Source organism: Carcharodon carcharias, chromosome 6, assembly GCF_017639515.1.
Source record: "Carcharodon carcharias isolate sCarCar2 chromosome 6, sCarCar2.pri, whole genome shotgun sequence".
Lineage (NCBI taxonomy): Eukaryota > Metazoa > Chordata > Chondrichthyes > Lamniformes > Lamnidae > Carcharodon > Carcharodon carcharias.
In genome coordinates, this window is record NC_054472.1 from 187,144,679 (window position 1) to 187,155,480 (window position 10,802).

The following is a 10,802-nucleotide window of genomic DNA, read 5'->3' on the forward strand; positions in this document are numbered from 1 at the left end:
CTGCAGTGATGTCCTGGGATTGAAATAATTGACCTCCAACAACCACAACCATCTTCCTTTGTGCTAGGTATGGCTCCAACCACTGGAGAACCTTTCCATTGACTCCAGTCTTGCTGGGGCTCCTTGATGCCACACTCTGTCTAATGCAGACTTGATGTTAAGACCAGTCACTCTTGCCTCGCCTCTTGAGTTCAGCATTTTTGGCCAAGTTTGAACCAAGGCTGTAATGAGGTCAGGAGATGAGACCTTCTGGCAAAACCCAAACTGAGTGTCAGTGAGCAGGTTATTGCTGAGTAAGTGCCGCTTGATAGCACTGTTGATGACCCATTTCATCACTTTACTGATGATCGAGAGTGGATTGATGGGGTGGTCACTGGCCGAGTTGGATTTGTCCTGCTTTTTGTGTACAGGACATACCTGGGCAATTTTCCACATAGCCAGTTAGATGCAGGTTTTGTAGCTGCATTGGAACTAGTGGCGCGGCAAGTTCTGGAGCACAGGTCTTCAGTATTGTTGCTGGAATTTTGTCAGGTTCCATATCCTTTGCAGTGTCCAGTGCCTTCAGGTTTTTGTTGATGTCATGTGGAGTGAATCAAATTAGCTGAAGACTGGCATCTTCTGCAGGGGGCCTCTGGAGGAGGCTGAGATGGATCATCCACTTGACACTTCTGGCTGAAGATTGTTGCAAATGCTTCAGCCTTATCTTTTGCACTGATGTTCTGGGCTCCTCCATCATTGAGGATGGGGATATTTGTGGAGCCTCCTCCTCCAGTGAGTTGTTTATTTGCCCACCACCATTCACAACTGAATGTGGCAGGACTGCAGATACTAGATCTGACCCGTTGGTTGTGGGATCGATTAGCTCTATCACTTGCTGCTTATGCTGTTTGGCACACAGGTAGTCCTGTGCTATAGCTTCACCAGATTGACACCTCATTTTTTAGGTATGCCTGGTGCTGCTCCTGGCTTTTGCACTCTTCACTGAACCAGGATTGATGCCCTGGCTTGGTGGTAATGGTAGAGTTGGGGATATGCCAGGTCATGAGGTTACAGATTGTGGTTGTATATAATTCTGCTGCTGCTGATGGCCCACAATGCCTCATGGATGCCCAGTTTTCTTTTGCTAGATCTGTTTGAAATCTAGCCCATTTAGCACGGTGGTAGTGCCACACAACACGATGGAGGGTTTCCTCAACGTGAAGACGGGACTTCGTCTCCACAGTGACTGTGCGGTGGTCACTCTTACCGATACTGTCATGGACAGATGCATTTGTGACAGGCTGGTTGGTGAAGATGAGGTAATCAGGGGAGGCGATGGCACAGTGGCATTGTCGCTGGACTAGTAATCCATCGAGCCAGGGTAATGCTCTGGGGACCTGGGTTCACATCCCACAAAGGCAGATGGTGAAATTTGAATTTAAAAAAATCTGGACTTAAAAGTCTAATGATAATTAGATTGTTGTTCATTAATGCCCTTTAGGGAAGGAAATCTGCTGTCCTTATCTGGTCAAGGCCTAGATGTGACTCCAGACCCACAACAATGTCATTGACTCTTTAAAAAATGCCCTCTGAAATGGTCTAGCAAACCACTCAGTTGCTACCACCTCCTTCTCAAGGGCAACTAGGCCAGCCTGCAAAGCCAGAAGCCCATATCTCATGACTGAATACTAATAATGGTTTCCTTGCCCATGTTTGACCTGTTGTCATGAGACTTCATGGGGTCCGGAGTCGATGTTGAGGACTCCCAGGGCAATTCCCTCCCGACTGTATATCACTGTGTCACCACCTCAGGTGGGTCTGTCCTGTCGGTGGGAGATGGTGGTGTCTCGGACATTGTTTGTAAAGTATGATTCCGTGAGGGTGACTATGTCAGGCTGTTGCTTGACTAGTCTGTGAGACAGCTCGCCCAATTTTGGCACAAACCCCCAGGTGTTAATGTGGAGGACTTTGCAGAGTCAACAGGGCTGAGTTTGCTGTTATTGTTTCTGCTGCCAAAGTCGATGCTGGGTAATCCATGGAGCTTCTTGTGTCTCCAGATCCAAAGCAATGTGGTTGGCTCTCAAATGCCCTTTGAAATGGCCTAGCAAGCCGCTCTGTTGTATCAACCAGCTATAGAGTCTAAAAGGAATGAAACCAGACGGACCGCCTGGCATCGACCTAGGCACTGGAAGCGACAATAGCAAACTCAGCCTTGTCGACCTGGAACCCCGCCTCCCTTACAGCACTGTGGGTGTAAGGGCAATTCGAGATGGGCAATAAGTGTTGGCTGGCCTAGCCAGTGACACCCACATCCCATGAACGAATAAAATAAAAATTAGCCTGGGCCTCTGAGTTACTGATCTGGTGCCATTGTCAATACGCCACCACCTCTCCCAACACTCTCGACTTGCATGAATGAATGTGGCTTCAATAGCACACAAGAATCTCGACAAACATCCCATCCACCACCTTAAACATTCACTCCCTCCACGACCGACGCACAGTAGCGGCAGTGTATGTACCATCGACAAGATGCACTGCAGCAACTCGCCAAAGCTCCTTCAGCAGCACCTTCCAAACCCATGACTGCTACCATCTAGAAGGGCAAGGGCAGCAGACACATGGGAACACCACCATCTGCAAGCTCCCCTCCAAATCACTCACCATCCTGACTTGGAAATATATCGGCCGTTCCTTCACTGTCGCTGGGTCAAAATCCTGGAACTCCCTCCCTAACAGCACTGTGGGTGTACCTACACCACGTGGACTGCAGTGGTTCAAGAAGGCAGCTCACTTAGCCAGGGATGCCCACATCCCATGAACAAACTTTCAAAAAAAAATGCTCTCCGGCTGATTGAGTGTGCGCCAGCTCTTTCGAAGAGTAATCTAATCAGATCCACTCCCACCCTTTCCCCAGATCTCTGCAGTTTGTTTGCCCTACAAATATTTACCCAGCTCCCTTTTGAGAGCTACTATTGAATCTGCTTCATCAGTAACATAAAAGCAGAACACTGCGGATGCTGGAAATCTGAAAAAAAAAACAGAAAATCCTGGAAAAACTCAGCAGGTCTGGCAGCAACTGTGAAGAGAGAGAAACGGAGCTAGTATTTCAAGTCCGTGTGACCCCTTCTTCAGATCCTTTTTAATCTGCTTCCACTGTCCTGTCAGGCAGCACTTCCCAAATACTGTACAATCACCCTCTCCTTCCCAAAGGAGCCAATTACTAATGAATTCAGGGAAGCCTTCAGTGGCCAATTTAGAGGTCTTAGCCAAAATAGTCCCGTATTAGTTGAGGTTTGTGATATTTGCTGTTCATCTCAGGGGAAATGCATCAAAAAGTGTCTTGTGATGCCTTGGAAGGGTGTTTTTTCTCTTTCTGTTACAAAAATAGCAGCTTGGATTCATTATATTCTGTGATTTGCCAAAAGTCAGTTTAAGATGACGACTTTCCCAAACATTGAATGAATAATAGAAATTGTTAACATAAGCCAATCTTTTGGGTGGCCTGGAGCTGTAGTGGTGGCCCTGGCGACGGAAAGCTGGCTTTGAGATCTGCAGCGTTTCTCTGGCGCGATGAGGACATGTAAATTTAATGCGGTTGTGTGCTTCACATCTCTTAATTTCCTTCGGCAGGTCTTGGAACGATTACAGCTGAAGGGATTTGAAATCGTTGGCTCCAGTGGCGGTGGCGTTGACTCTTCCCAGTTTAGCGAATATGTACTGAAGCGGGAAATCAGGCGATTATCCCGTGTGCCACCTGTCATTCGAATAAAACAGGAACCACTGGACTGAACGGACACAAACACGTCGAGAGAAAGAGAGAGAGAGAGAAGAGAGCAAAAATTAAAAAAAAATTATAAAAAAAATAAATTAATTAAAAAAAAACACATTTCCTGTGCATTTGGTTAAAGATATTAACTGTTGGTCACCAAACTGGATATGGCAACATGCCATTTCCAGAGACTGCATCTAAATCCACTGTTGAAGCTTGTGGGACATCTATGAAATATTTATCATTTTGTTGGAAGAGGCTTTTTTTTTTGTTCATGAAAGTGACTTGGCATGTCTTCAGGCAACATTCTTCCCCCCCCCCGACCCAGAACAGAAATCTTTGCGTTTGAAGCTGTCCATTCCTGAAACCTCTTTTTTAAAAAAAAATATAATTTTCTATTTTGTCAATTTGGAAAACCTCGGAATAGAACGGTTTGCTCGCTGCGCGTTTCGACAAAGCCAGGGAAACGTGTATAAATCGCTTTCAGGAGCATTAGCCCATCCGAAGCTGGAAGTGGGAAATGGGTCCTGGATTTTTCCGAGGGTTATCGGTGGGGGAGGGGGAGGGGGGTGGGGGGATGCAGTCAGGGAAGCGGAATCGGGGCCATGATCAGATCAGCCTGGCAGAGAAGGCTCGAGGGGCCGAATGGCCCACTCCTCCCGTTCCGGATGTTTTTATGGGTCATGTTTTTGTAGCTGCAGTAATAAATGCTCGACTGCTTTCTGCCTAAAGGGAATCAGTTGGGGTAAATGTCATCTTGGAAAATATCACCGATCTCATCCAGGTCTCAAGATTTAACTGCTTGAGGCTTGTTGTTGCATTTTCTTTGCTAATAGCAGTTCCCAATTTATTGAATTTTAATGTGTAGAAAATAATTTTTTTTACTTTTTAAAGTTGCTTTCAGATCTCATTGTTTTGTCCTAGAATATCCAGATACAAGTAAGCTTTTGCTATTTGATGCACAGAAGTCTTTATTACAGCATAGTAGGAGCCCTGCCTCAATATTCTGCTATTTCAGTCAAATAAGGTTTGTTAATACACACAATTGGGGGGGGACATGATTTGAACCTAACGCACCCATTGGTGGAATTGGGAGAGGGTCTGCACTGATTTTACATCCCGCTCAATTTCACACTCAGTAGAAGTTGACACTAGAGAGCGCGATCGAAAATTGTGTAAATTCAGCCTTCCACCTGACCTCTGGTCTCCCCCACCAAACTGCTGCTTTCCAAAGAGTCATGCCCTGAAGCACTCGGCGATTATGTAGCCTTGATCCACGGTGCTGAAGACGTGGCATTCTCGGGAACAAAGGATTGAAATTCCAATGATACACCAGCCTTTCAGTCTTTTATAGCTTTCATTTAAAGCTATACCAGGGATTAAAAGAAAGGCTTGCATTTATATAGCGCTTTTCAGCCAATGAAGCACTTTTGAAGTGTGGTCACTGTTGAAATATAGTCAATATGCATGCAGCAAGCTCCCACAAACAGAAATATGATAACAACCACATAAATCTGTTTTTGTGATGTCAGCTGAGGGATAAATAGAACTCCGGCTCTTCTTCAAAATAGTGCCACAGGATCTTTTTCATCTGCCCACACAGGCAGATGGTTCCTCGATTTAACATCTGATCTGAAAGAAGGCACCTCCAGCAGTGCAGCATTCCCTCTGAACTACGCTGGGATGTCAGCCTTGATCTTCATGCTCCGGTCTCCAGGGTGGGGCTTGAACCTGTGACTTAGAGGTGAGAGTGTTTACCAACTAAGGCACAGTTGACACTGGGCTTGAAATGTAGCCAAATAGATAAGGAAGCAATGTGTGTAAAGAATCAAGCTGTGGGGAGGCGTAAATTTCTATATCAAAAGTACATCCCCAACGAGCTGCAATTCCTTCTACAGCTTGTGGCGAAACTTCCTTGAACATAATTCGAAGGGCAGCTCCCTCATTCAACTGCCTTAGTGGGGACATCAGGTAGTCTAACTTAGTTTCATAGAATAGTGCAACACAGAAGGAGGTCTTCCACTCTTTTGAAGAGCCATTCAGTTAGTTCGACCCCCAGCCCCTCTTCCCTAAGTCCTGCATTATTTTTGAATCCTGTACCCACCACCCTTTCAGATGGCGAATTCTAAATCATAACCACTCAGTGCGTAAAAAAGCAGGTCACCTTTATCTATTGGAAACAGTTTCCCTTTATTGACTTCATCTGAATCCCGAATGATTTTAAGCACCTATGTCAAATCTCCTCTTGGCTCTCAGGAGAAGATGGTAGTTTAGTGGGAATGTCACTGGGTTAGTCATCCAGAGGACCAGGCTAATTCTCTGGGGGCATAGGTTCAAATCCCGCCACGGTGGCTGGTGGAATTTAAATCTGGAACTATAAAGCTAGGCAACTGACCATAGCAACCATCATTGATTGTTGTAAAAACCCACCTCGGAAATCTGCCTTTACCTGGTCTGGCCTACATGTGACTCCAGACCCACAGCAATGTGGCTGACTCTTAACAGCCCCCTGAGAATGGGCCTAGTAAGCCAATCAGTTCAGGGGGCAATTAAGGATGGGCAACAAACACTGCCCTTGCTGGTCACACCCACATCCTATGGAAGAATAAGGGGAGAGAAAGGGTAAACCTCAGCTTCTCCAGCTGACCTGTGTTTGCTTGAAAGCAGTCAACAAAAAGTACAAACTAGATGTAGGAACCTTTATTCAGATTAAATCCATGGATGGGACCAAATAGGTCACTTGTGCTCTATGATTCTGTAAGTACACTTTGGACAAGGAAATGTTATTTCTTCATTTGCATACAGAATTCATTTTAAGAAATGTTTGAGACAAAGTATGCAGGGTAAAGATCCTCTCCTGGATTATTGCTATGAGCGAGTATATTACTTCCTTACGTGACAACGTTTCAAAATTACTTCATTGGCTGCAGTCTTCATTCAGACATCCTGAGGTCATGAGAAGTAGCTCTATAAATACAAAATTCTTTTAATTGAGTGTATGCACTGAACCTTATGATTCGTTACATCTTTCAAAAAAATTTCTTTCTTCCCTGCATCCCATCTTTAGTCTCCCTCATTCACTCAACGAGCAATCAGACCAGCAGATCAGTCAATAACTGAGCACAAGGAGATGAACTAATGAGCCTTTTGTGATTCTTCATTCCACCACAACCCAGCCACTTCCCTCTGGTGAAATAGGAGCAGGGGCAGACCATTCAGCCCTGCTGAGGCTGTCCCACTATTCAGCTAGATCGTGGCTGATCTTGTATCTAAACTCCACATACCCATCTTAGTTCCATAACTTCAAGGTAAGTGGCAGAAGGCGTAGGGGGGACAAGAGGAAGGACTTTTTTACGCAGAGGGTAGTGGGTGTCTGGAATTCGCTGCCCAAGTTGGTGGTAGAGGCAGAATCTTTAAACTCTTTTAAAAAGTACCTGGATCTGCACCTTAAGTGCTGTAAGCTGCAGGGCTATGGTCCGGTCCGGGTGCAGGAAGGTGGGATTAGAAAGGGCACCTGGGTGTCCTCGGGCTGGCATGGACAAGATGGGCTGAATGGCCTTCTTCTGTGCTGTAACTTTTCTATGGTCCTAACTCTTAACCTCACCTAGCAAAAACCTATCAGTCTCAGTTTTGAAATTTTTAATTGATACCACAGCCTCGACAGGTTTATGGGGGAGACGGTGCCAGATTTCCACCATGCTTTTTGTGAAGAAGTGCTTCCTGACATTACCTGTGAATGAATGTCCGGTTGGCTTCCTTCCAGCCTGACTGCAATTGAGATCATGGAAAGGTACAACATTGGAGGCCATCTGGTCCATAAAGTCTGCAATGGCTCTTTCAAAGAGCAATCCAGTTCGTCCCACTCCCCTGTTCTTCCACCATATCCCTGCAATTACTTTCTCCTTCAAGTATTTACCCAATTCCCTTGTCACCCTGTCATGTTGTCCAAATCGTTACTACTTGTTGCCTGGAAAGGTTTATCCACATGTCGTCTCTGGTTCTTTTGCTAATCACCTTAAACCTGTACCCTCTGGATATTGAGCCTTCAGCCATGGGGAACAGTATCTGTTTATTTACTCTCATCTAAACTATTCATGATACTAAATGCCTATACCAAATCTCCTCTTAGCCTTTGCTGCTCTAAGGAGGACAACTCTAGCCTTTTCCACTCTATCCACATAACTGGAACCCTTCCTCCTTGGGACCATCCTAGTAAATCTCTTGTGCCCCCTCGCCAAATCCTTCTCCTGAATTCCTTGCTGGATTTGGGCTTGGATTCCTCTGAAGAGTGGGAACCGAACTGCGTCGGTCACTGAATTGAAGGCGCCTTTTATACAACATTCTTGTCAAGCCAGCAGAATCCTGTTGAAATGCATTTTACACAGGCAGCCAGGAAACCTGGGTTGTGCTTATAGGATGAGATTCTGCTGGCTATCAGTCCCATTGCATATTCGCTGCTGTGAGGTTATCAGTGTAACTGTTGGACACAAATTACACCACAGCTTTTCAGATTTACACCAGCCCCCTCTGTTGTCAAAATGGACTGGCTGATCCAGAGGTTTAAACCTCTGCAGATTGCAAACTCTTAAGGTATATTGTACCTTGAGCGGAACCATGCACTGGAGCTCTACCATTGCATTGCAGTAAATTGCAATTCGATCAGAACTGTGGTTTTCTACAGTAATTACAGCTTAAGCTGATACTTAGTGTCTGAAATTAATGACTTAAAATGTATCAGTCAAATTAATTGAAAGTAGTATTAGAAGAATGCTCTATTTACGTTAAACTGATTATTGTACAAGACTGTTTTTGACCATTTTTGATGTACTTCTGTACAAAGAGGAAAATAGGTCAGCGTTGGTGTCACAATTTTCACGTTCATCGATTATCTTTAAACTTAAGTCTTGCCTTTTGCATATTGTAATGTATGGTCATTTTTGGGTATAGCATATACTTTGAACTTGAAAAAAATGGGTTTATTAGAAAATTGGCTCCAGTGTCATTAAATCACATCTTACCACTATCAGCCCAACATGGGAGAGTAACGCAGTGCATTGATTTATAGAGAATATTTAGCCGAGAAATCAGTCCAACTGGTCCATGCTGGTGCTTCCACTCCACATGAACCAATTCCCAATTGAATTCATCCAACCCTGTCAGCATCTCCTTCTATTCCGTTCTCCATTGTGCACTTATCTAGCTTCCCCTTAAATACCTTCACAACTCCCTGTGGTAGTGAGTTACACATCCTCAACACGCTCTGGGTAAAGGAGATTCTGATAGCTATCGGTCCTGTTGTGCATTCGCTGCTGTGAGGTTTTCAGTGTAACTGTTGGACACCAATCACACCAGCCTTTCAGATTTACACCACCCTCCCTTGTCAAAATTAATTGCCTTTTTCTTTTGTTGGAAAGAATTGTGTAGACATAACTGAGTAATTTTCTAAAATAGTTCTGCAATCTATGTTTCAGAATTCCTTTCAGTGAAAATGGATGTATGCTTATGTTTGTCGAGTATGAAATACCGATGTTTCTGGAAAGCATTCAAAGGTGTTTTTGAGCAGCAAGTTTAGTCTTTTTTTTATTCATTAAGCGTTGTAAGTTGAGCTCAGTTTAATGAAATGCACACTAACTCCACATCAGAAAACCTTACGATGACAGGATCCGAGCATTAAGTTTGGCAGAGTTTCAGCTAAACTCTCCTTAACTTAAGGTATTCTCCGCCGAGTGAAAATTGTCTGCTTGGGCTTTAGTTTCCTTTTTTTTTGGTGTGTATGTCTCAGCAAATGCAAAGCTTCTGTACCTGAATATGCCAGGACATGACAATGACTTAATTGTGTATCATTATCTAACATTCCAACTGTAAAGCAACAGGCATGCCAAAATACTGTGGGTCTAGAACTGATTTTCTGAGTGGCCAGACCATGCACTTTCATAGATTTATAATTGCTTTCCTTTTTCTCCTAAACTACACCAAAACTATATTATATTCACTATTTCAATTTTGAATTTGAAAACCGGCCAGGAACGTAGTATATCATTCACAGTCAATAAAATGGTACTTGGAAGATTCTTCCACTTACTCTGCTGTAGCAATGCAGACCCAACAATTGCCATTTTTAGGAACCAGCAACAAACTCTGCACTTTGTAAAGACTCCAAAGATGTGTAACAAGTTATTATTCTGTCATAGTCACGACATATTCTTAATAAATGTTTCATTTGATTGAACATTTTGGGTAACATTGCCAGCACTGATTTTATATGCGAGCGCGATGCAGAGCTGATAATCCTTGGCAGAGAAAATAAGCATTATAGGTTAAAAGCAAAATACTGCGGATCCTTTAACCAAAACAGAAAATGTTGGAAAAGCTCAGCAGGTCTGGCAGCATCTATGGAAAGAGAAAGAGTCCGCATGACCCTTCTTCAGAGCTGAAGAGAGGTAGAGATGTGATGGATTTTATACTGTGTAAGGGTGGGGGGCGGCTAGAGCAGGATAGGAGGTCAGGGATAGGTGAGGGCTAAGGAGAGATTGACAAAGATGTCATGGGCACAAGACAAAGGAAGTGTTCATGGCAGTGTTGAAGACTAAAGAAGGTGCTGATAGTGGCATAAAGGTAGGAAAGCAGAATGTGTTAATAGCAGGACAAGGGCCAGCACTCTGGCATAATTTGTTTTCCCACTTCTCTGTCAAATTGTACAAAATCCCATTTTGCAAAGTTTTATCATAGAATCTTACCCTTTAATATCTGTGAATGTTGCCCAATATTCAGTATTTCTAAAGTCACAATGATCTTCACTCGCTAGCAATGTGTTTAAAAGAGAGTGTCCATTGAGAGGAGACTACCTGTCAACATTCTTAATGGAAAACTTTTACAGCGCCTTATTTTATGTCAGTAATTAACATGTAATTTCATTAACAATGCCATTACTGAGGTAGCTCAAACAGAAGTTTAGATTTATGTGCCTCCAGCCACCCATCCATCCATTCACACGTTGCTTCTCCTGGTGAGGGTAGCGGAGGCAGTAAACTGAGCAGAACCGACCAGACTT

General features: G+C 44.0%; 1 protein-coding gene across 1 annotated transcript in view; it reads left to right on the top strand.

Moving 5' to 3' along the window:
• LOC121278750 overlaps nt 1–3,811 on the top strand; it is a 77,227-nt gene extending 73,416 nt beyond the window's left edge. The window contains exon 5 of the mRNA XM_041189145.1: nt 3,613–3,811. Coding sequence (XP_041045079.1) covers nt 3,613–3,771 — 159 coding nt within the window. The 3' untranslated portion in view covers nt 3,772–3,811. The remainder of the gene's footprint in view (nt 1–3,612) is intronic.
• The last annotated feature ends 6,991 nt before the right edge of the window (nt 3,812–10,802 follow it).